This window comes from Salvelinus fontinalis, chromosome 27 (assembly GCF_029448725.1).
Source record: "Salvelinus fontinalis isolate EN_2023a chromosome 27, ASM2944872v1, whole genome shotgun sequence".
NCBI lineage: Eukaryota > Metazoa > Chordata > Actinopteri > Salmoniformes > Salmonidae > Salvelinus > Salvelinus fontinalis.
Window position 1 is genome coordinate 19,940,232 of NC_074691.1, and position 26,804 is coordinate 19,967,035.

A 26,804-nucleotide genomic window follows, 5' to 3' on the forward strand; every position below is an offset into this window, starting at 1 on the left:
ACATTGGCAGCTGCCAGGGAGGGAGGGCAGCAGTTGCTGTAGTGCTGTCCTGTGCTGCAGAGTGGCGCCATGTGTTGGCCAGGCAGCGCTGGACTCAGCCGGGCAGGGCAGAGCAGCAACAGAAAGGACAACAGAAAAGCTCTACACTCACAGCTCTCTGCTATTCTCTATAGATCGGTCTTTCTCTCTCTCCTTCATTCAGTGTTTTTTTTTATACCTCTGTCTCATTCTCTAATTGATGTCTTTTGTATTATCTTTCTCCCTCTCGCACTCTTTTTTGGGGTCAAATTTCTTTATTTTTTTCTCTGTTACAAACACACTGCCATAGCGAGGCAGAGCAGACATGCGCAGGCATTGGTTTGATTGGCAGTAGGCACTGGGTCATGTAAAAACTGGTCACACTGGAAAACTAGTGGCACCTCGGTTGGCACCTCCTGTGGCACATGGCCCAAACAGTTCAATGTTTCTGGATGGCAGCGTCTGCCACCTCTGTATCTGAAGAGGCTGAGCTGTGATTGGCCGAGGTGGCAACGAGGTCACCATCATCTAATCCTGCTTTGATTTAGAATGTGAAGTACTCTTAAACTGTCTGTCACAGAACCCCAATGTACTTTACATTATGACAACCAACCAGACGTTATCAGTAGCACTGTACTGATTATCTATTCTACATCACCCTTCAGCTCTTCCTCTTTTCCGTCTACTTGGACTGGCCCCACCAGTCTGGGTTTGAGCTAGCTGACTTAACTCTACTCCATGGTGAAGGAAGTTTCTGATTACCTTTCCCAATGGCGTGGAGACGAGACCAGGCTTTGTAGAATTTGGTTCCGACTACATCGATTCACCCATGGTCAATACTTCAAAAAATATAAATCATGAAATGCCCAACTTTTCCTCTGTCCTCTGTAGTTGTGTGCCTTTGTTTCCTGAAATCCATACCTTTTCAATAAACTTTAAACAAATAGAACCACTGACTGTTTGCTCATTGCTGTTGCTCTAAGATGGCAACTCAGTGCAAATGTGCCAATTAAATCTCAAGAAGGGAACAGTCGGTGGTTGTATTTGATTGACGTTTATTGAAAAAGTATGGATTTCAGCAAACAAAAAAAGGCACGCAACTACAGAGGACAAACATAGATACAAGGTGGGCGTTTCATAATTGTACGAATCGATGTAGTCGGAGATAGATTCCACAAAGCCTGGTCTCTGCTCCACACAGTTGGTGAATGTTCAGAGCCATTTGGGTTGCCAGGTTAGAGCCATATGGGTTGCCAGATTGAAGATGAGGGGTGTTTTGGGCTGTCGCCCTACATCTTTCCACCCCAGAGCAGGAGTAAGGCTGGTAATGTTAGTTAAAATGCGGTTATCTATCCTGACTTGACTTTACCCCTCAGTACCACGGTAAATCCCAGCTCTTTAATTTACTGTAAGCTCTTGGCATGTTATGGGGAATGGTTGGCTTCATAAGTCTGTATTTATCACATTACCTACCGTGTCTCGTACAAATGTAATATGGTGGTTGTGTAGGGGTTAGGGGAATGGACTGGTGGCCAAGGAGTTGATGGGTTTTATGTTAGACCCCATCAGGCTGTTGTATCCTAGAATTGAACATTTACAGCAAGTAATCCAGAAGCTCCAGGTTGAGCATGCAACATGTCTGCCTTGTAAAGTGAATCTAATTTCTTGTAGAACTAAGATGTCACCAGATGTTCCAATCCAGACGGTACTGAAGGCAAATGATTCTGGAGGCTCTGTCCAGGCTAGGACAACAAGTGAAACTAGATGAGACTGGCAGCTCTGTCCAGACTTGGACAACAAGTGAAACTAGGACCATATTGCTCTTTTCTCACCAATCCAGGCCTTTATTATGTGAACACCAAAGACAGAAGGGGCTTGGGACCAAAAGGGAACTGGTTTGTGCTTGGTGTTGTGTTTTTAGTTGCCATCTAATTAAATCTGTCTATTTTACTTTGTTTGGGTGATGTTTCATTAATCCTGCTGATGTGGCGGTCTGGTGAGCGCAAAGAGAGGGCAGATGTTCCCAGTAAAGGAAATACAGGAAATCTCTCTCCTTTGCCCCTTCTGCCATGTGGGTTAAGCTGTCTAGTGGCTATTATGTAGGCAGGGAATAGTTAAGATGGGTTTTATGTAGGGATGCAAGATATATTGGTAAGCATATCGGAATCGGCCGATATTAGCTAAAAATGCCAACTTTGGCATCGGCTCTATGTATAGTTTAACGCCGATGTCAAAGCTGACGTGCATGCCTGTATGACGTAATGACGCCACGAAAAATACAGCGTTACACATGCAACACAGCATTCCTAACCTAGTTCACAATGTCTGCTGTGTGGATCTATTTTGAAGTTTCAAAGGAAGATAACAAAAAGGCCATAAGCAAAATTTGTGCTGCTATTATTTCCTGAGGAAGGGAGAAATTGAAATCTTTCAATACCACAAACCTAATTACTCATTTGAAAGTGCTTCACCCCCAGACGTTCAGCGACTACGTAGAACAAAAGCAGTAAAAAACTAAGCACACACTTCCAACAACTAAACAAGTTCAAGTCCAGCAGTCATTTGAAAGAGTAAGAAAATTTCAGCGATACAACTCAAAGGCGAAATCCATTAACGCCAAAATGGATGATGTTAGCTTTCGCCGACTGGTCGAGCACCTCGAGCCCTGGTACACACTACCAAGTAGGCGCTATTTTTCAGATGTTGCCCTACCGGAGTTACACACTTGTTGAAATGCACATCCATGAGCTACCTGCTATTAGCTTCCCGACTGACATTTGGACCAGCATTCTTACAGTCTTTGTAAGAATGAGGAGTCGACAGTTTGCCATGCATGGCACACACGCTGCTACTGGCTGTGAACGAAGGTGTTTTGGCCCAACGCAGCATATCTGACACAGTGGCAACAGGTAGTAAGATAGTGTGTCATGCTAAACACTCACAGCTAGCATACAGCCAACTGCAAGCAATACAGGAGCAGCTTGGAGTGAAAACGAAAGCAAGACGTTTCCACCAGATGGAACAGTACTTTTTACATGGAGAGCCTGCTGGAACAAAAACGAGTGCTTGGCGTGTACACAGCTGACTGAGTTACCTGCAACCGTCAGTATAAACCAGTGGTCTATCATTGAAAACATGAACACACTCCAAGCTCCATTCGAACAACTGACTAGAGAAATGAGCTCAACAACTGCATCTACAGCAGACGTGATACCCTCTGTCATGGCATTGAAACTCCTGAACAACAACTGCCGACACAAACCGTGGGGTTAACTTACAAAAGTACTCGAGACTGTGAACAAGAGATTCGGTGACATTCTCTCTGAGCCTCTTTACTGTGTCGCGACCATGCTCGATGCTAGGTACAAGGACCACTACTTTGATGCAGACAAACAGGGTTTACGTGAAATGTTACATACACAGCTGGATAAGATGGAAACGGACACAGTGACAGTGCGCACCGAGGAAGAGGACCCACGACAGAAGAGACTATGGACAGACAGAACTAAATCTTCACTGCTCGACATGTATGATGAAATCCTGGTTGAGAATGAAATGACTGAACAAATGAACAACAAAACAGCACAGAAAGTTAGTGAAATAAATAGGTTTTGATTATATTTTACTGGTAATGGAGACAAATGTAAATGCCAACAAAATAACTTTTTGTGTGTTTCAACTATTTAACTCTACTAGAATGCTTACATTTTAAATATCCGTGTCGGGTATTTTGGCATGAAAATATTGGATATTGGTATCGGCCAAAAATGTCATATCAGTGCATCCCTAGTTTTATGCTACTATGGTTAACCCGTTGTATTAGTGATCACAGCTTAGACCAACACTGAGTGTAAAAAACATTAAGAACAACTTCCTGATATTGAGTGGCACCCCCCTTTTGCCCTCAGAACAGACTCAATTCATCAGGGCATGCACTCTGCAATGTGTCAAGCGTCCTACAGGAATGCTGACCCATGTTGACTCCAATACTTCCCACAGTTGTGTCAAGTTGACTGGATGTCCTTTGGGAGCTGGACCATTCTTGATACACACGGGAAACTGTTGAGCATGAAAAACCCAGCAGCATTGCAGTTCTTGACACAAACCGGTGCGCCTGGCACCCGTTCATAGGCACTTCCATCCTTTGTCTTGCCCATTCACCCTCTAAATGGAACACATACACAATCCATGTCTCAAGGCTTAAAAATAATTATTTAACCTGTGTCCTCCCCTTCATCTACACTGATTTGAAGTGGATTTAACAAGTGACATCAATAAGCGATCATAGCTTTCACCTGGATTCACCTGGTCAGTCTATGTCATAGAAAGAGCAGGTGTTCAGTGGGTTACTGCCTTGCTCAGGGGCAGAAAGACAGATGTTTTTACATTGTCAGCTCGGAGATTCGATTCAGCAACCTTCCGGTTACTGGCCCAACACTCTAACCACTAGTGTTCAACCTCTTTTGTTATGGCAAGCCTAAATAAGTTCAGGAGTAAAAATTTGCATAACAAGTCACATAAGTTGCATGGACTCGCTCTGTGTGCAGTATTTGTGTTTAACGTGATTTTTGAATGACTATCTCATCTCTGTACCCCACACATACAATTCTCTGTAATGTCCCTCAGTCGAGCAGTGAATTTCAAACACAGATTCAATCACAAAGACCAGGGAGGTTCTCCAATCCCTTGCAAAGAAGGGCATCTATTGGTAGATGGGTTAAAAAAAGCAGACATTGAATATCCCTTTGAGCATGGTGAAGCTATTAATTACACTTTGAATGATGTATCAATACACCCAGTTACTGTAAAGATGCAGGTGTAATTCCTAACCTAGTTGCCGGAGAGGAAGGAAACCGATCAAGGATTTCACCATGAGGCCAATGGTGACTTTATAACAGTTACACAGTGTAATGGCGGTGATAAGAGAAAACTGAGGATGGATCAACAACATTGTAGTTACTCCACAATACTAACCTAAATGACAGAGTGGAAATAAGGAAGTTTTAGAGGATGAGGGATGAGTTTTAGAGTGATGCGTTTTAGAGGATATGGGATGCGTTTTAGAGGATGAGGGATGCATTTTAGAGGATGAGGGAGGAGTTTTAGAGTGATGCGTTTTAGAGGATGAGGGATGCGTTTTAGAGGATGAGGGATGCATTTTAGAGGATGAGGGATGAGTTTTAGAAGGATGCGTTTTAGAGGATGAGGGATGAATTTTAGAGGGATGAGTTTTAGAGCTATTAGAGTGACCCGACGTGTTGATAAGCTTTGACTTTGTTTTTATTTCGCTTATTCACTTTCAGTTCACCGTTTTAAGATGCTACAGAAAGTAGGTTAGACTACAGAGGTGAAGGTCCAAAGACAATGGATGACTTCTGAGTTCTGTAGAACAAAAGTTCTACCTATGGATGAGTCCTGTAGACTACGAAGGAGTTCTAGATAATGGATGAGTTCTGTTCGCTACAGTTGGTTAGAGACAATGGCTAAGTTTTCCATAGTCCTCCTGTAGACAATGGATGGAGTTTTTTTTCCATAGTCCTCCTATAGACAATGGATGTTTTCCATAGTCCTCCTGTAGACAATTGATGGAGTTTTCCATAGTCCTCCTGTAGACAATTGATGGAGTTTTCCATAGTCCTCCTGTAGACTGGATGGAGTTTTCCATAGTCCTCCTGTAGAAAATGGATGGAGATTTCCATAGTCCTCCTGTAGACAATGGATGAGTTTTGTTAGCCTGAGCTCCTTAGACAATAGCTGACTCTAACAGCGGATGATTCTTCAGACAAACAGAACACAGCATGCAGGTGTTTTCCCACTCTCCCTACATTCAGCCCCTCTGGGTCTCCCTGGAAACCATTGTCCCTTTTCTCTGAGACTTCCGTAATATCCCCCTGTACAAACACACACAAAGGCACTCACTGGCACGTACACACACACACACAGTGGATGAGCTCTTCCCAGTGTGGACCCGCGTGGGCATCAACAGCATTGTCTGGGAGGTGTAGTCACGCACACACACACACACACACACACACACACACACACACACACACACACACACACACACACACACGCTCACCTCCTGACTGACTACCCATAATCTCCATTCAGAACCAGTGGGCTGTGAGAGCCCGGCCGCCCTGCATGTTGGGCCGGGGGGTTACCTACCCATGCAGTACTGAACCCTGACTGACTCACACACTGTCTGTCAGGGTGTGTGTGTGTGTGTGTGTGTGTCTGTGTGTCTGTGTGTCTGTGTGTCTGTGTGTCTGTGTCCTGAGTCTGTGTGTCTGTGTGTCTGTGTCCTGAGTCTGTCTGAGTGTGTGTGTGTCTGAGTGTGTGTGTGTCTGAGTGTGTGTGTGTCTGAGTGTGTGTGTGTCTGAGTGTGTGTGTGTGTGTGTGTGTGTGTGTGTGTGTGTGTGTGTGTGTGTGTGTGTGTGTGTGTGTGTGTGTGTGTGTGTGTGTGTGTGTGTGTGTGTGTGTCTGTGTCCTGAGTCTGTCTGAGTGTGTGTGTGTGTCTGAGTGTCTGAGTGTGTGTGTGTCTGAGTGTCTGTGTGTGTCTGAGTGTGTGTGTGTGTGTCTGAGTGTGTGTGTCTGAGTGTGTGTGTCTGAGTGTGTGTGTGTGTGTCTGAGTGTCTGTGTGTGTCTGAGTGTATGTGTGTGTCTGAGTGTGTGTGTGTGTCTGAGTGTGTGTGTGTGTGTGTGTGTGTGTGTGTGTGTGTGTGTCTGAGTGTGTGTGTGTGTGTCTGAGTGTGTGTGTGTCTGAGTGTGTGTGTGTGTCTGAGTGTGTGTGTGTGTCTGAGTGTCTGTGTGTGTCTGAGTGTCTGTGTGTGTCTGAGTGTGTGTGTCTGAGTGTGTGTGTGTGTGAGAGTGTGTGTGTGTGTCTGAGTGTGTGTGTGTGTCTGAGTGTGTGTGTGTGTGCCGGTCACTGTGTCAGTTTGAACCCCCCACTGTTTAGTTAGTTCTGTCAAAGGCAAGGCTGCTAATGTGTCTGTGTGTTGGTTCAAGCGACCCATATTGTGCTGATGCTACCACTAATGTATGTGTGAGTGTGTCCACTGTCCGCATCACTCTATACCCCCCGCTGGGCATGTGAAAATGTTGAACCTAATGCACGCAGAGAGAGTGATTGTGTATCTCTCAGATACGTAGCTACATGACCGAGGGACAGAGTATGTGGTTTCCAACACCCCTCTGTGTTGATGAAACTGTAAATGTGTTTGTTCTGTACTTACATGGTTTAGAATGGGAACAGAGGGAGGGGTTAAGTACACAGTCAGATGTGCCTTTTAGTTAGGTATTAGGTGTTTGGCTGTGGTATTAGTGTTGTCAGTGTGGCTTCGCTATGGAAATGATAACCTCTGTTAATGGCTCTGTGAACCCGGCTATCTGCTGTGGCTTTGGCAGGGCACACACTGACCATACTTCCATATGGTATTTGACCTTTATCCATCGTTTCACTACTCTCTATATTTGTTACTGTTCAGTCTGCTTGTTTGTGTGTCTTTACAAGCTAATCAGATCCTTTGACAATGTAAGAATACTGGTTTCCTGTTCCGTGTCCTGGAGCTAGAACCATGGCTTTCTTTCTTTCTTTCTTTCTGTCTTTCTGTCTGTCTGTCTGTCTGTCTGTCTGTCTGTCTGTCTGTCTGTGTCTGTGTCTGTGTCTATGCATGTCTGTCTGTCTGTCTCTGTCTGTGTCCATTCATGTCTGTCTGTCTCTGTCTGTGTCCATTCATGTCTGTCTGTCTGTCTCTGTCTGTGTCCATGCTTGTCTGTCTGTATCCATGCATGCATGTCTGTCTGTCTGTCTGTCTGTCTGTCTGTCTGTCTGTCTGTCTGTCTGTATCCATGCATGCATGTCTGTCTGTCTGTCTGTCTGTCTGTATCCATGCATGCATGTCTGTCTGTCTGTATCCATACATGCATGTCTGTCTGTCTGTCTGTCTGTCTGTCTGTCTGTATCCATGCATGCCTGTCTGTCTGTCTGTCTGTCTGTCTGTCTGTCTGTCTGTCTGTCTGTCTATGTGTGTGTCTGTGTGTCTGTATGTCTTCTCAGAATCAGAACCTCACCTCACCCTTACTATACTGTACCTTATAAAGACGGACAGAGGAACTGTCGGGAGTGCCCATTAAACACACACTGCTAGATGAGGTTATAGTGGAGTTACTTCCAGTGGGAGTCCGGTTTCTCTACCACAGTACTCCATACATGGATCCTTGACGTGACGATGTGATATTGTACCACTAGATGGAGCTGCTGTGTGGTGTTTGTTTTTTCTCATTTAGTTACTACTGTGAATCCCTCCCTGCCTCTGCATTTCTGTTTCTATCTGCTCTTTCCTTTTCTGCCTTGCATCAGTTCAGGGTTGTCGGTAGTCTTTTTGAAGAGGCTCTACCCGCAACATTTTGGTGTATGTGTGCATGCATTTGTCTATGCTTTTATATGTTTTCTAATCTGCCTCGTCATCATTGCTGTGGTGTAACTGGAATAAAGCCTGTGTGTTTCCCTGGCCAAGCATTCTATCTCCTCTCCCCCTCTGCTGGTCAGCAGCTCTGTCACTGCTCTAAGCTCCAATGCCCCCAACAATCTGATTAGTAATGATTGATCGATATGATACACACAACTCTATGTGTAGTGGCCTAGTCTAGAATAACACACAGCTCTATATGTAGTGGCCTAGTCTAGAATAACACACAACTCTATGTGTAGTGGCCTAGTCTAGAATAACACACAACTCTATATGTAGTGGCCTAGTCTAGAATAACACACAACTCTATGTGTAGTGGCCTAGTCTAGAATAACACACAACTCTATGTGTAGTGGCCTAGTCTAGAATAGCACATAGCTCTGTATGTAGTGTCCTAGTCTCGAATAACACACAGCTCTATATGTAGTGGCCTAGTCCAGAATAACACACAGCTCTGTATGTAGTGGCCTACTCTAGAATAACACACAGCTCTATATGTATTGGCCTAGTCCAGAATAACACACAGCTCTATATGTAGTGGCCTAGCTTAGAATAACACACAACTCTATGTGTAGTGGCCTAGTCTAGAATAACACACAACTCTATGTGTAGTGGCCTAGTCTAGAATAGCACATAGCTCTGTATGTAGTGGCCTAGTCTAGAATAACACACAACTCTATGTGTAGTGGCCTAGTCTAGAATAACACACAACTCTATGTGTAGTGGCCTAGTCTAGAATAACACACAGCTCTGTGTGTAGTGGCCTAGTATAGAATAACACACAACTCTATATGTAGTGGCCTAGTCCAGAATAACACACAGCTCTATATGTAGTGGCCTAGTCCAGAATAACACACAGCTCTATATGTAGTGGCCTAGTCCAGAATAACACACAGCTCTGTATGTAGTGGCCTAGTCTAGAATAACACACAGCTCTATATGTAGTGGCCTAGTCTAGAATAACACACAACTCTATGTGTAGTGGCCTAGTCTAGAATAACACACAACTCTATATGTAGTGGCCTAGTCTAGAATAACACACAACTCTATGTGTAGTGGCCTAGTCTAGAATAACACACAACTCTATGTGTAGTGGCCTAGTCTAGAATAGCACATAGCTCTGTATGTAGTGTCCTAGTCCAGAATAACACACAGCTCTGTATGTAGTGGCCTACTCTAGAATAACACACAGCTCTATATGTATTGGCCTAGTCCAGAATAACACACAGCTCTATATGTAGTGGCCTAGTCCAGAATAACACACAACTCTATGTGTAGTGGCCTAGTCTAGAATAGCACATAGCTCTGTATGTAGTGGCCTAGTCTAGAATAACACACAGCTCTATGTGTAGTTGCCTAGTCTAGAATAACACACAACTCTATGTGTAGTGGCCTAGTCTAGAATAACACACAACTCTATATGTAGTGGCCTAGTCCAGAATAACACACAACTCTATGTGTAGTGGCCTAGTCTAGAATAACACACAACTCTATGTGTAGTGGCCTAGTCTAGAATAACACACAACTCTATGTGTAGTGGCCTAGTCTAGAATAAAACACAGCTCTGTGTGTAGTGGCCTAGTATAGAATAACACACAACTCTATATATAGTGGCCTAGTCCAGAATAACACACAGCTCTATATGTAGTGGCCTAGTCCAGAATAACACACAGCTCTATATGTAGTGGCCTAGTCCAGAATAACACACAGCTCTATATGTAGTGGCCTAGTCCAGAATAACACACAGCTCTGTATGTAGTGGCCTAGTCTAGAATAACACACAGCTCTATATGTATTGGCCTAGTCTAGAATAACACACAATTCTATATGTAGTGGCCTAGTCCAGAATAACACACAGCTCTATATGTAGTGGCCTAGTCCAGAATAACACACAGCTCTATATGTAGTGGCCTCGTCTAGAATAACACACAGCTCTATATGTAGTGGCCTAGTCTAGAATTACACACAACTCTATGTGTAGTGGCCTAGTCTAGAATAACACACAACTCTATGTGTAGTGGCCTAGTCTAGAATAACACACAACTCTATGTGTAGTGGCCTAGTCTAGAATAACACACAGCTCTATGTGTAGTGGCCTAGTCTAGAATAACACACAGCTCTATATGTAGTGGCCTAGTCCAGAATAACACACAGCTCTATATGTAGTGGCCTAGTCTAGAATAACACACAACTCTATATGTAGTGGCCTACTCTAGAATAACACACAGCTCTATATGTAGTGGCCTAGTCCAGAATAACACACAGCTCTATATGTAGTGGCCTAGTCCAGAATAACACACATCTCTATATGTAGTGGCCTAGTCCAGAATAACACACAGCTCTATATGTAGTGGCCTAGTCTAGAATAACACACAACTCTATATGTAGTGGCCTAGTCTAGAATAACACACAACTCTATATGTATTGGCCTAGTCCAGAATAACACACAACTCTATATGTAGTGGCCTAGTCCAGAATAACACACAGCTCTATATGTAGTGGCCTAGTCCAGAATAACACACAGCTCTATATGTAGTGGCCTAGTCCAGAATAACACACAGCTCTATATGTAGTGGCATAGTCCAGAATAACACATAGCTCTATATGTAGTGGCCTAGTCCAGAATAACACACAGCTCTATATGTAGTGGCCTAGTCTAGAATAACACACAGCTCTGTATGTAGTGGCCTAGTCTAGAATAACACACAGCTCTATATGTATTGGCCTAGTCCAGAATAACACACAGCTCTATATGTAGTGGCCTAGTCTAGAATAACACACAGCTCTATATGTAGTGGCCTTGTCCAGAATAACACACAGCTCTATATGTAGTGGCCTAGTCTAGAATAACACACAACTCTATATGTAGTGGCCTAGTCCAGAATAACACACAGCTCTATATGTAGTGGCCTAGTCTAGAATAACACACAGCTCTATATGTAGTGGCCTAGTCTAGAATAACACACAAATCTATGTGTAGTGGCCTAGTCTAGAATAACACACAGCTCTATATGTAGTGGCCTAGTCTAGAATAACACACAGCTCTATGTGTAGTGGCCTAGTCCAGAATAACACACAGCTCTATATGTAGTGGCCTAGTCTAGAATAACACACAACTCTATATGTAGTGGCCTAGTCCAGAATAACACCCAGCTCTATATATAGTGGCCTAGTCCAGAATAACACACAGCTCTATATGTAGTTGCCTAGTCTAGAATAACACACAGCTCTATATGTAGTGGCCTAGTCTAGAATAACACACAGCTCTATATGTAGTGGCCTAGTCTAGAATTACACACAACTCTATGTGTAGTGGCCTAGTCTAGAATAACACACAACTCTATATGTAGTGGCCTAGTCCAGAATAACACACAGCTCTATATGTAGTAGCCTAGTCTAGAATAACACACAGCTCTATATGTAGTGGCCTAGTCTAGAATAACACACAACTCTATATGTAGTGGCCTAGTCCAGAATAACACCCAGCTCTATATGTAGTGGCCTAGTCCAGAATAACACACAACTCTATATGTAGTGGCCTAGTCTAGAATAACATACAGCTCTATATGTAGTGGCCTAGTCCAGAATAACACACAGCTCTATATGTAGTGGCCTAGTCCAGAATAACACACAGCTCTATATGTAGTGACCTAGTCTAGAATAACACACAGCTCTATATGTAGTGGCCTAGTCTAGAATAACACACAACTCTATATGTAGTGGCCTAGTCTAGAATAACACACATCTCTATATGTAGTGGCCTAGTCTAGAATAACACACAGCTCTATGTGTAGTGGCCTAGTCCAGAATAACATACAGCTCTATATGTAGTGGCCTAGTCTAGAATAACACACAGCTCTATATGTATTGGCCTAGTCCAGAATAACACACAGCTCTATATGTAGTGGCCTAGTCCAGAATAACACACAGCTCTATATGTAGTGGCCTTGTCCAGAATAACACACAGCTCTATATGTAGTGGCCTAGTCTAGAATAACACACAACTCTATGTGTAGTGGCCTAGTCTAGAATAACACACAACTCTATATGTAGTGGCCTAGTCCAGAATAACACACAACTCTATGTGTAGTGGCCTAGTCTAGAATAACACACAACTCTATGTGTAGTGGCCTAGTCTAGAATAACACACAACTCTATGTGTAGTGGCCTAGTCTAGAATAACACACAGCTCTGTGTGTAGTTGCCTAGTATAGAATAACACACAACTCTATATGTAGTGGCCTAGTCCAGAATAACACACAGCTCTATATGTAGTGGCCTAGTCCAGAATAACACACAGCTCTATATGTAGTGGCCTAGTCCAGAATAACACACAGCTCTATATGTAGTGGCCTAGTCCAGAATAACACACAGCTCTGTATGTAGTGGCCTAGTCTAGAATAACACACAGCTCTATATGTATTGGCCTAGTCTAGAATAACACACAATTCTATATGTAGTGGCCTAGTCCAGAATAACACACAGCTCTATATGTAGTGGCCTCGTCTAGAATAACACACAGCTCTATATGTAGTGGCCTAGTCTAGAATTACACACAGCTCTATATGTAGTGGCCTAGTCCAGAATAACACACAACTCTATGTGTAGTGGCCTAGTCCAGAATAACACACAGCTCTATGTGTAGTGGCCTAGTCTAGAATAACACACAGCTCTATATGTAGTGGCCTAGTCCAGAATAACACACAGCTATATATGTAGTGGCCTAGTCTAGAATAACACACAACTCTATATGTAGTGGCCTACTCTAGAATAACACACAGCTCTATATGTAGTGGCCTAGTCCAGAATAACACACAGCTCTATATGTAGTGGCCTAGTCCAGAATAACACACATCTCTATATGTAGTGGCCTAGTCCAGAATAACACACAGCTCTATATGTAGTGGCCTAGTCTAGAATAACACACAACTCTATATGTAGTGGCCTAGTCTAGAATAACACACAACTCTATATGTATTGGCCTAGTCCAGAATAACACACAACTCTATATGTAGTGGCCTAGTCCAGAATAACACACAGCTCTATATGTAGTGGCATAGTCCAGAATAACACACAGCTCTATATGTAGTGGCCTAGTCCAGAATAACACACAGCTCTATATGTAGTGGCATAGTCCAGAATAACACATAGCTCTATATGTAGTGGCCTAGTCCAGAATAACACACAGCTCTATATGTAGTGGCCTAGTCTAGAATAACACACAGCTCTGTATGTAGTGGCCTAGTCTAGAATAACACACAGCTCTATATGTATTGGCCTAGTCCAGAATAACACACAGCTCTATATGTAGTGGCCTAGTCTAGAATAACACACAGCTCTATATTTAGTGGCCTTGTCCAGAATAACACACAGCTCTATATGTAGTGGCCTAGTCTAGAATAACACACAACTCTATATGTAGTGGCCTAGTCCAGAATAACACACAGCTCTATATGTAGTGGCCTAGTCTAGAATAACACACAGCTCTATATGTAGTGGCCTAGTCTAGAATAACACACAAATCTATGTGTAGTGGCCTAGTCTAGAATAACACACAGCTCTATATGTAGTGGCCTAGTATAGAATAACACACAGCTCTATGTGTAGTGGCCTAGTCCAGAATAACACACAGCTCTATATGTAGTGGCCTAGTCTAGAATAACACACAACTCTATATGTAGTGGCCTAGTCCAGAATAACACCCAGCTCTATATGTAGTGGCCTAGTCCACAATAACACACAGCTCTATATGTAGTTGCCTAGTCTAGAATAACACACAGCTCTATATGTAGTGGCCTAGTCTAGAATAACACACAGCTCTATATGTAGTGGCCTAGTCTAGAATTACACACAGCTCTATATGTAGTGGCCTAGTCCAGAATAACACACAACTCTATGTGTAGTGGCCTAGTCCAGAATAACACACAGCTCTATGGGTAGTGGCCTAGTCTAGAATAACACACAACTCTATGTGTAGTGGCCTAGTCCAGAATAACACACATCTCTGTATGTAGTGGCCTAGTCTAGAATAACACACAACTCTATATGTAGTGGCCTAGTCCAGAATAACACACAGCTCTATATGTAGTAGCCTAGTCTAGAATAACACACAGCTCTATATGTAGTGGCCTTGTCTAGAATAACACACAGCTCTATATATAGTGGCCTAGTCCAGAATAACACACAGCTCTATATGTAGTGGCCTTGTCCAGAATAACACACAGCTCTGTATGTAGTGGCCTAGTCCAGAATAACACACAGCTCTATATGTAGTGGCCTAGTCCAGAATAACACACAGCTCTATATGTAGTGGCCTAGTCTAGAATAACACACAGCTCTATATGTAGTGGCCTAGTCTAGAATAACACACAACTCTATATGTAGTGGCCTAGTCTAGAATAACACACAACTCTATATGTAGTGGCCTAGTCTAGAATAACACACAGCTCTATATGTAGTGGCCTAGTCTAGAATAACACACAGCTCTATATGTAGTGGCCTAGTCCAGAATAACACACAACTCTATATGTAGTGGCCTAGTCCAGAATAACACCCAGCTCTATATGTGTAGTGGCCTAGTCCAGAATAACACACAGCTCTATATGTAGTGGCCTAGTCCAGAATAACATACAGCTCTATATGTAGTGGCCTAGTCCAGAATAACACACAGCTCTATGTGTAGTGGCCTAGTCCAGAATAACATACAGCTCTATATGTAGTGGCCTAGTCTAGAATAACACACAGCTCTATATGTAGTGGCCTAGTCTAGAATAACACACAACTCTATATGTAGTGGCCTAGTCCAGAATAACACCCAGCTCTATATGTAGTGGCCTAGTCCAGAATAACACACAGCTCTATATGTAGTGGCCTAGTCTAGAATAACACACAGCTCTATATGTAGTGGCCTAGTCTAGAATAACACACAGCTCTATATGTAGTGGCCTAGTCCAGAATAACATACAGCTCTATATGTAGTGGCCTAGTCTAGAATAACACCCAGCTCTATATGTATTGGCCTAGTCCAGAATAACACACAGCTCTATATGTAGTGGCCTAGTCTAGAATAACATACAGTTGCACCGTTGTTGCAGAAGAGGCGAAACCTTTAACTGTTGTCTAGATGTGTCTGTGTGTCTCTTTGTCTGTTTCTGTCCTTTTTTGTCTGTCTATTTGTCTGTGTTTTATCTGGTTCTATTTGTATCCTCCAGGTCACACCTGTAATGACTGGCAGTTGTCGTCTGAGGTGCCACACACCAACACACGCTGGCAGGCTGACCGTTACACCAGGGTTAATTAGCAGCAGGATGGCGTCCATCTGTAGTGCTCTCCGTGTCTGCTGTCTCTGTAAAGGGACTAGGACTGGATAATCTGGAATTACAGATTAGTCCTATAAAGGAGAGGAGGAGGGGGGGGGGGGGGAGAGGCCAAGGGGCAAAGCTGATGGTCAGTTGGAGAGAGAGAAGAAAAGGAGGGGGAGAAACTCACCTCACGATACTCATCCTTCACACACTTTGTGCTGGAGAGTTGCTACTCATCTATTCACCAGGGGTATCTCTTTTCATAATCTCTTGCATCTGTTCTAGAGGGTGTCTCCGTCCCACATACACCCTGCCTGTGTTTGAGAGAGAGACTCTTGAGTTCTACACACTTCGTTGGAATATTGAAAACCACTGAGGAGCGTTTTGGAGAAAGTAAAAATTGTGACGTGAGAAGAACCATGTTGTAACCTCAGCTATTTCCTGCTGGGGCGTGGAGACCTTTGTTTAAACACTTTTACACATCCTCAGAATATTTCACCATATTTCTCCTGGTCTTTTTGGAATTGGCGTACAACTTTCTTTTTTTTTTCAAACCCAAACTTCCGACTTTGGGTTTTTGCTAAGTCGGATTTGGTGTTGATGTTTTTGAGGTGTGCTGGATTTTGGAAGATTCACCGTATTTGTTTTGGAAATAGAGCTTGTAATCTGACACTGCATATTCCTCCCTTTTGTCAGGCAAATCAATGCAAGTCAATAGAAGCCCCTGAGAGAGGGAGAGACAGACAGAACAAAAAGAGAGGAGGCGAGTGGGAGGGGGAGAGGCTGCCTTTTGGAGATTGTGGTCTGGAGGGAGTAGAGTGTCCCCTGCGGGTTGCAAAAACTTAAAATCATGAAAACCAGCCCCTCCCATCCCTTCATCCTTCCTGGAGAGAGGGGGGGTGAGAGAAGGGGGAGTCCTATTGAGGGGCTAGGGGCTAGAGAGAGAAAATAGGAGGGTGACACACACACACACACACAAGCCCCTGTCCCAAGTGGGAGGGCCAAGAGGGGGGCTCGAGGGTCTTAGAGACAGAGAGAGAATGATCGCATATGTGCAGTGCCTTTCCTCCAAGCCGGTGGTCAGCTGCTGGCACAAGGCCGCCTGCTATGAGGACTCGGGAGGGAAGAAGGCTTTCCACACCACCTCCGAGATGGGCAACAACCTACCAGTCCAGCCCCATGCTTCAGGGCCCATCCGTAGGCCCGAGGGCAGCCTGCGACGCCGCCTGCTCTCCACCAAGGTCCACCAGAGACAGGACTCTCTGTGGACGCCCAAACCGGGACTGCTAGGACCCGAGACCAAGGGCTCCTTGGGACACACACACACCTACCAGGACCGCCAAGGTAGAACTTCTCGCCAAGGTAGAACTTCTCGCCAAGGTAGAACTTCTCACCAAGGTAGAACAGAACACACTACTCAGACTGGAGTCGGTCGGCTTTTGTTATGTGACAGAAACAGTAGTGTGTTGTTGGGTTCAGGCTGTTGTGTGCTGTTGAGACACACGTGGTTGGAACTGTTGGACTGCAATGGTAGATTACACTGCTCTTCTGCCTCTATGGACTGGTCTCTGGGCTTTAGAGTGACTGTTTTTCTAGTCAGTCCTGGCAGGAGGAGTCTCTGGGGCTTTGGACTTGTCTGTAGTGCTTTGCTTTATATTCTAATCTATACTATAGTGTGAATGCAGTGTTTCCCCTATATTCCACCGCTGCTAAATCATTGCTGCCACTCCAAATAATTGGGATGGTAAAACATTTTCAGTGTAAACTTAAACTACTAAAACCAGATATAAAGTATGTAGAAAATATTGTAGAGTTATATATGTTTAATAATTGAGAACTAACAATCACCAAAATAAAAACTAGACAGTTAGGGAGAATCTACAATTCCAACAAGGTAATGTTCCCCCAAAGAAATTGTCACTCAGGTAGCATAAGCCATTGCAAAATGTGTAGAAATTATCTTTAAAACTGCACATTTTCTCTCAGCCACATGGCAAAATGTGTAGAATAATTGCAGAAATTAGCTTTAAAACAGCAACGTTTTGTTTCTGTGGCCAAGAGAAGGGCCTCTAAAATGTTGGGTCAGAGACCGCCCATTGGCTACGCCCACTTCGACAACCCCTCCCCATACCCTACGCTAACTTTGCCACTGCTGCTGAAAAAAATCCTAGGGGAAACACTGGAATGCTCATAGTGGCTTTGCTACAGACAGAGACAAATCTGTTGTTGTGAACAGACCTTGGCAGTAATGTTGTTTTAGACTATCCTGTTTGAACAGTGTTAGTGTGTTTCTATGGGAGACATGTGGTACAGCCACTCTCAAGCCGGTGCTTTGTCTCCTCCCATTATGTGATTTGTAGTACCGGTAGTTGGAATTGTGTGATCTGTGCCGTCTGTCCTTGTTTTTTTGTGTGTGTGGTGTGTGAGGGTGTGTGAGGGTGTGTGGTGTGTGAGGGTGTGTGTTGTGTGAGTCAGAGCGAGTGTGTGACTCCTTTGTTGGGGGTCATTTGTTGTGTCATCAGGGTGTGCTGTGGTGACCTCTAACCTTTGACCTGTGAGTGGTGGCAGAGGTACTGGCGGCTGAGCTGAGGGCATCAGGGAGTTAGTTACACGACCTCTGGGAGCAGAACCCAGATATTATCATTCATTGATAGCACATAAACATCCCATCCATGATAAAAGTCAGTCTTAGTATTTTTCTTTCTAGGCCTTTCTCTTCCTAAATTCTAGAAATATGCTGAATGTTTTGCAGTTACTGTAATGTATGGGTGCCGTGTGTGTATTTGAACCCGAACATGTCAATGCGTGCTGAGTGCAGACACCGGACATCAGAGTTTACAGTAAGATACACAAATAAAGAAGCACCCGTCCACCCCACCCATGGGAACCCTGAACATTAGCCATCTGCTGGGGGTGATGGGACATCCCTGTGTTGGACTGTGACAGAGATGACAGGATGTGGTGACGTGGGGGACAGTAGTAGGTAACAGAGGTGACTGACTTTCACCTTGGAGAGTTAATAAAGAACCCATCGAATGGGGTGAGGAGAGAGGAGGTTTTTATAGTCATTGGTCAATAAACAAAATGTTGCTGTCTTTTAACGCAGCTAGCCTAATACTGTACTGAGTCTTTATGATATTGCGCTTGTGTGTGTGCACGCCTAAGTGTGTGTACAAGCGTGTGTGTGTGTGTGTGTGTGTGATGAATCACTTATTCTTATGCGTTTAGCGTAACAATGCGAGCCAGACTAGCATCCCCGCTCAGGCCTGTTTTGATTAATGCGCCGTGACAGCTCAAGATGTTGCCCACATTGGTACAGTATTGTGCCTGCGCTGTACGTTGTATTAACACTCTAGTCACGCTGTATTTACACTACGGTGAACAGACGGCAGCTGACACAGAGCTTTGAGGCTTGGTGTAATTCATTCCTGTCTCTCTTTACATCTCTCTTCCTCTATGCTCTTCTTCTCTCTTTACATCTCTCTTCCTCTATGCTCTTCTTCTCTCTTTACATCTCTCTTCCTCTATGCTCTTCTTCTCTCTTTACAGCTTCCACTTTATTCACCGTTTTCCTTCCTGTCTTACAGTATCCGGTCTCTACCCATTCTATCTGTCTGTCTCTCCCTCCCTCCTCTCTCATGTTCTTTAGTTACCAGTTTAGATGTGTAGCAGGTGTTCTCCAGATCCTCCATAAGCCCCCCAGTGGGCATACACACGCAGGTCCAGGGTTTGACCAATCCCAGCCAACAGGTCCCCTGGGGGCCCAGAGGACCTCTGAGTGGCAGAGGAGCAGGCTTCCTTCTGGAATAGTAATGGGAAATGGAAATAGGCCCTAATGAAATTAGTGGGCTTTTTTGAGAACTAGAGGGAGGTGAGGGTAACCTGCATGGGGAATTTGACTGCGGTTAGTGTAAATGAGAGTGCTTTGTCTTGTATCATGCCTTATATATACATAACATAACTCCGGAAAAGTATTTGCCCCCTTTCAAATGTTCAATTTTTGATACTGAATGTTATCAGATCTTCAACCAAAACCTGATATTAGATAAAGGGAACCTGAGTAAACAAATAACACAACAATTACCTATTTATTTCATAAACAAAGTGATGCAACACCCAATGCCCCAGTGTGAAAAAGTAATTGCCCTCTTACACTCAATAACTGGTTGTTCCACCTTTAGCTGCAATGACTCCAACCAAACACTTCCTGTCGTTGTTGATCAGTCTCTCACGTCGCTGTGGAGAAATTTTGGCCAACTTGTCCATGCAGAACTGCTTTAACTCAGCGATATTTGTGGGTCTTCAAGCATAAACGTCTCATTTCAAGTCCTGCCTCAACGTCTCAATTGGGATTAGGTCTGGACTTTGACGAGGTCATTCCAACACTTCAAATTTGTAGCTTTTTCATGTAGACTTGATTGTGTGTTTTGGATCATTGTCTTGCTGCATGACCCAGCTGCGATTCAGCTTCAGCTCACCGACGGATGGCCTGATATTCACATGTGTCCCATCATGCCTGGCGAAAACCAAACACTGCATTCCACAGTAAGAACCTTCTCCCAACGGTCAGGCATGGTGATGGTTTGGGGATGCTTTGCTGCTTCAGGACCTGGACAACTTGCCTTAATAGAAGGAACCATGAATTCTGCTCTGTATCAGAGAATTCTACAGGAGACTGTCAGGCCATCCGTCTGTGAGCTGAATCTGAAACGCAGCTGGGTCATGCAGTTTATGCTTGAAAACCCAAAAATGTTGCTGAGTTAAAGCAGTTCTGCATGGACAAGTTGGCCAAAATTCCTCCACAGTGACGTAAAAGACTGATCAACAACGACAGGAAGTGTTTGGTTGGAGTCATTGCAGCTAAAGGTGGAACAACCAGTTATTGAGTGTAAGAGGGCAATTACTTTTCAAACAGGGATGTTGCATAACTTTGTTAATTCAATAAATAAAATAAGTATAATGTTGGGGGTATTTGTAAACTCATGTTCTCTTTATCTAATATTAGGTTTTGGTTGAAGATCTGATAACATTCAGTATCACAAATATGCAAAAATAGAGAAAATCAGAAAGGGGGCAAATACTTTTTTCCCTGCTCTGTACATCTCCTTTTCTCTCTGTGATCTGGTTCAGACTGTAGAGTTCCATTTACCTTGACCTAGTTAGTCATATCTCTGTGACATGACTGAGGCTGACTCCACGCTTTAAACACGGTCAGCAACACACCTTACATCGGACCGCATTACCCGTTTGGTCAAGCACCTCTCCTTTATCTAGTTATGGATTAGCATGGTTTATAGCTATACATACACAGCTATAGAAGAGGTGATCGCTGAGGAGATGGAAACAGAGGTTGAGATGAAGGATAAGAGGATTTATTTCATCGTTGAAAACTGGACAATGGTGTCAACCCATGCCCCAGAAGAGAGAGAGAGTGTGTGTGTGTGTGTGTGTGTGTGTGTGTGTGTGTGTGTGTGTGTGTGTGTGTGTGTGTGTGTGTGTGTGTGTGTGTGTGTGTGTGTGTGTGTGTGTGTGTGTGTGTGTGTGTGTGTGTGTGTGTGTTTAGATGGCCCCTGCTGAGAGAGGGGAACACAAAAGTAGTTGTCCTTCCTCTGCCTGATTAACTGTGGGATTTGAACAGGAACAGTCACAAAGACACATTGTTACACATTAGTCCCACCCCCTACAGACACACACAGTTTCCCTGAATCCCACCGTTGGCAGGTTGAGGACAAAGTTTGAGAAAGTGTGATAGCTGATCTTGGTGGGATAGAGGATTTAGCCCAAACAGTTTATTTTTCTCTCGCTCTCTCTTCCCCCCCCCTCTTATTCTCTCTTGCTCTTTGTCTTTGTGTCTGTCTCTGTGTTTCTCTCTCTCCCACCCACCCCACACACAATCTTGAATCCAAAGTCACGAATGACCCATAATGGAAGATGTTTGTTCATAAAATCTTATAATTTCCCCAAGCTTACATGTCTCTGATGAAGTGTGTGTGTGTGTGTTAACCCGCCTGTGTGCCTCACCAACCCCACGTCTCTTCAAACCTAATTCAGTTACCCTGGCTCTGCCCCTCGGCATTGAATGAAGGAGTAATTGGTGCTGCATGGTTAGTTCTGTGAGTAATGGAGGGACGCCTGCCTTGTTAAGCTCTAATAGGTGACAGTTCCATCATGTGTGGCTAAGACCTGAGTCCTCCTGTTGGTCTGTGACAGGTAGTGGGGCTGCACACTGTCACATCTGTGTGACTTTTACTTAAGGAATTGATTACATTATTAGGCATAACCCTGTGGTTTATTTTCTAAGCTTGGCTGATGCCCCTGTAAAGGATGGAGAGCCCCCTAGTGGTGTAGTGTGTGTATGGCTGGAGCCTGATCTTATGAATAAAATTTAGACAGCGTTGCAGTGATGACATACAAAGGGCTTTGGGTAAGTCAGACCCTATCGGTATAATATAATAATATATGCCATTTAGCAGACGTTTTCATCCAGAGAGACTTAGTCACGCGTGCATTCATTTTACGTATGGTTGGGCCCGGGAATTGAAACTTCTACCCTGGTGTTACAAGTGCCATGCTCTCTGCCAACTGAGCTACAAAGGACACCCTTACCCCTTAGGGTCTCCCTCTACACCTCTACCTCTTTCACCCCCTCCCCTTCCCCCTCTCCTGGGCTGTGCCCCTGTCACCTGTCTTGTGTTAAGTGGGGATGTTTTACAGATGATCGTGTGTGAGGTGACATTCCATTCTGCCCAGCGCTGACACATTGCAGAGAGGGTTGAGTTGAAAGGCCATACAGAGTTAATCTTTACTGACCTGCTGTCTAATAGTATTAACAGCCTGAATATGTGTAGCTAGGTGGAGAAGCCTGTGTACTGCTTGTGTGAGTTAATTCCGAGTGCATTTGTGCATGTGTGCGCGTGTGTGCGCGTGTGTGTGCACTCAAGCATGCAGTCCTGTTTTAGGCCTGTAGTGTGCTTTTTGGAGCTTAATTTCCAGGAGGCTAGTAGTAATAGTAGGCTGATAGGATGGAGTCATTAGTGCAGTTTACATGTCCTCACTAGTACAGCCCGAGACATATTTAATTCAACCGTAGTGCTGTGTGTTACCTTGTTTAATTTAGGCCTAGTACAGGATAACAGTGTTTAAGCACTAAATGGCCTGGCTCAAACTCATTTATTTAATTACTTCTCTGATCAGCTTGGGCTTTTATCAGCTCCAAGCTGCTTCCACTGAGGTCTTTCTGGGTTGCTCCCAGTCCTACCCCTCATACAATCAGATTGGGTACTGCATGTTTTAGTGGCTACAATTGGCTTCAGAGGAGAGTTGCATGATTATTCACAGTTGCGCATTGCCCTTTAATAAGGGGGTTGAATAGCATAATATTATCTTGTCTTATTCTTCATTCTCAACCCCGGTTCCATAGAGCCCCAGCCCTTTTCCTAGGTCCTCAGTCATGGAGCCCTAGTCCTAGGTCCTCAGTCATAGTGCCCTAGTCCTAGGTCCTCAGTCATAGTGCCCTAGTCCTAGGTCCTCAGTCATAGTGCCCTAGTCCTAGGTCCTCAGTCATAGAGCCCTAGTCCAAGGTCCTCAGTCATAGTCCTAGGTCCTCATTCATAGTCCTAGGTCCTCAGTCATAGTCCTAGGTCCTCAGTCATAGTCCTAGGTCCTCAGTCATAGTCCTAGGTCCTCAGTCATAGAGCCCTAGTCCTCAGGTATAGAGCCATAGTCCTAGGTCCTCAGTCATAGAGCCCTAGTCCTCAGTCATAGAGCCATAGTCCTAGGTCCTCAGTCATAGAGTCCTAGGTCCTCAGTCATAGTCCTAGGTCCTCAGTCATAGAGCCCTAGTCCTAGGTCCTCAGTCATAGAGTCCTAGGTCCTCAGTCATAGTTCTAGGTCCTCAGTCATAGAGCTCTAGTCCTCAGTCATAGTCCTAGGTCCTCAGTCATAGAGTCCTAGGTCCTCAGTCATAGTTCTAGGTCCTCAGTCATAGAGCTCTAGTCCTCAGTCATAGTCCTAGGTCCTCAGTCATAGAGCCCTAGTCCTATGTCCCCAGTCATAGAGTCCTGCCCCATCCCAAGCCTTAGAACCTGGATCCCCTGTACCCTTATTTCAAACCCCAGCCATAGACCCTGTACCCTAGGGCTGGAAGTTGCCAGGGACCTCACGATACAATATTATCACAACACTTAGGTGCCGATAAGAAATGTATTGCGATTCTTGCGGTTCGATACTGCGATTTGATGTTCCAAACATATTTCTCACCATATATCTGCTGCGAAGAGACAAGAGAGCATGAGAAAACAAGTTTTGATCAGTCAGAGAAATAAATGTGCGGAAACATCTTGGCTGGAGAACACGCTATAGAAGATGGACAACGAGCTATAGAGTTTTGGCTTAGGTTCAGCAGACTAGCGCCAGCTATCTCTACTTACAGTAGCAAAAACAATACAAAATAGACACTTGGAGTCAAATATCGATATAATAATATCCCAAAATTATATTGTGATATGTAATTATCGATTTCCGCCCCCACCTATCAATACTGGACCCCCTACCCTTGTTTCAAACCCCAGCCCTAGGCCACAAACATGCCCCCAGTCTTATCCTCGGGCCCAGGCCCTTTATGAGTGAATCAGCTGGAGGCTCCATTAAGCCAAGCATCCTGAATATGCTGCAGCTCCCCTTTATGCTGTAGAGACTCATTAGAACAGAGGAGAGCGGGAAAGAGGGAGGGAAGGAGGAGAGTAAAGAGGGGATGCTGCTGTGTTTTTAAGAGGCTCTTTTAATTCCGCCGTGCTAATGAGCCATCCTCACCATGGCAACCCTCTTTTGAGGGCTTCCACGCCTCATGTGTAAATTGATTATGGTGAAAATCGTTGGGGTAAGAAAGAAAAGCACATTTGGTTGTCAGTGCAGAGGTATAGGCACATGTTATTATGGCCATGAAACTACAGGGACTCAGTTTACATGACTGAAGTTGGTGAAATGGCTGTAGCTTAATTAAACTACTTTTAAATGTTTTTAGATAACTTTAAACTTTCCAATTTTTTCCCACTTGATTATAAACAATGGAATTGCGTCAGTACTTGTCGTTCCATTGGGTCTGCAGTTGCATGTTTCTACCACATGGTGGCACTACTTAACCAAACAGCAGCACCATTGTAGACTGCACTTGTGTAGGGATAGTAGACCACTGTTGTCAAATGATTATAGTGCTGATGGGCTAATAGTGCTGATGGGCTAACCATGTGTAGCAATAAAGCATTTGGAAAAGCCCCTGTAATTCACAGAAATTATTAATATAATTGAATTAACATATTCATAACATTATGTTAACTACCTTAGATAATTAATCCAATGGTAATTTTCTATCAAATAGAACTACAGGTTTTTATAATTTAACCCCACACAGAAGTTTGGCGTCATGTCAAATGTAATTTCAAAACAACAGGGTCTTTAATTTGGGATGTTTGATCAGTGAATGACCCTTGTTTCCCTGGGGGACCATTATGGGGTCACACTCATTGTATTTGAATGATGCCTTTCTCTATTAATCCTTCCATCCATAATGACTTGGATGTGACAGTGGGGTGTGAGGGAGGGAGCAGAGGGAGGAAAGGGTGAGAGATTTTGTATTAAGCAATTTGGGGGTTGAATATGGAGAGAGAAAGGGAGGGACGAAGGGAGGGGTTAAGTGGATTTTAGGGGCTGCCTGTTTCCCAGACAAGGTCTAAGGATCCCCTCCCCCGCATCACACACACACACAGAGCACCCAGACATAGATCCCCCTGTCACTTTGGACAGATGACACCAGTGATCCCAGAATGCTTTTAGTGTGCATGTTCAGTGATACTGATTCCATGTCGATGTGGTCCCAGGAGCTCTAATCTGTCTCTGGCCAGAAACACTCACTGACGTCACTATGTTACAGCCTGCTGGTACTACACCTGTGGTACAGTATGTTACTATACATGCAATGGGCCCTATAGTCTTATCTGGGTTGTTACTGTGACTATTACACAATCTCAACCCCTATGGTCCTAACATCAGGCTGACCTGGTTAGGTTCTGGTCAGATTCACACACACACAGATGGGTATAGAGACAGAGTCAATACAATATTGTATTTACAGTGTGGGCTGGGTTTGGCTAGACGGCTACTGCTGTTGTGTCTTATAATGTTACCTAATAAAGTGAGTGCCGTCAGAGACAGTGTAATCTGTTCCTATTTGGGGACTGTATATGATGGGGGGGCTCTGCTAGGGGACTGGGACACTGGGTTGTTGTGTAGGAAGTGATCATTATGGGTTGGTTTTGGGTCATATCCTGTTGGCTGTATAGGCCACACACACACACTCAGCAGGGGGGGGTGTCAATGTGATAGGTTGGATAAATCCAAGGTCACACACACAGGATGACGGTCACAGACAGATCCAGCAGGGAGGGGTTCAATGTGATTGGTCAGACAAATCCAAAGTCAATCAAGCACATGGAGAATTATGGGAAATCAACACTGGTCACTGCCGGGCCACCAGACCCAACATCCACCCCCCCTGATTGGTTGAATCACACAAGTAGGAAATTATCTGAATGACAAGCTCTCTTCCTGGTCCTGCGTGGATTGGTCCTCGTGTGGTAAAGGGGATTGTTGATTGGTTGTTAGGCCTGGTCCCCCATGACCGCCTGTTGTGGCTGATGAGAGGTGAGATGCCATGTTAAACTGGGTCAAATGAAAGTGCCTGCTCTCCCCTAACAAAGACACACCCACAGAATCTCCCTTCCTCTCTCTTCCTCCTACGTTGAAATGCCGTGCAGCCCCAAGTGGCTTGCTGCTCTGTGTCCTTGAGCTAGTGGAGGCACTTACCCTAAAGTAACCCAGTCTGTCTGGCTCAGTGTATGAATGAGACAAACGCCTCACTGTTAACCATGGAAGCTAACAGGCTACCTTGCTGTGTCCTGCATGGTTACAGTAGTCTAAGCAAGGTCATCTATAGCTGGCTTGTTGACCACACCAATGA

General features: G+C 44.3%; 1 protein-coding gene across 10 annotated transcripts in view; it reads left to right on the plus strand.

Annotated features, from left to right (window-relative positions):
* nhsl1b (NHS-like 1b) overlaps positions 1-26,804 on the plus strand; it is a 159,860-nt gene that overhangs the window by 91,411 nt on the left and 41,645 nt on the right. The window contains exon 1 of one of the 10 annotated variants that reach the window (XM_055885189.1): positions 16,764-17,152. The exons of the other annotated variants lie outside the window; for them this stretch is intronic. Within the exon in view, the coding sequence (XP_055741164.1) occupies positions 16,831-17,152 (322 nt within the window). The 5' untranslated portion in view covers positions 16,764-16,830. Of the gene's footprint in view, positions 1-16,763; positions 17,153-26,804 lie in introns of those variants that run through there. 10 annotated transcript variants of the gene reach the window in all.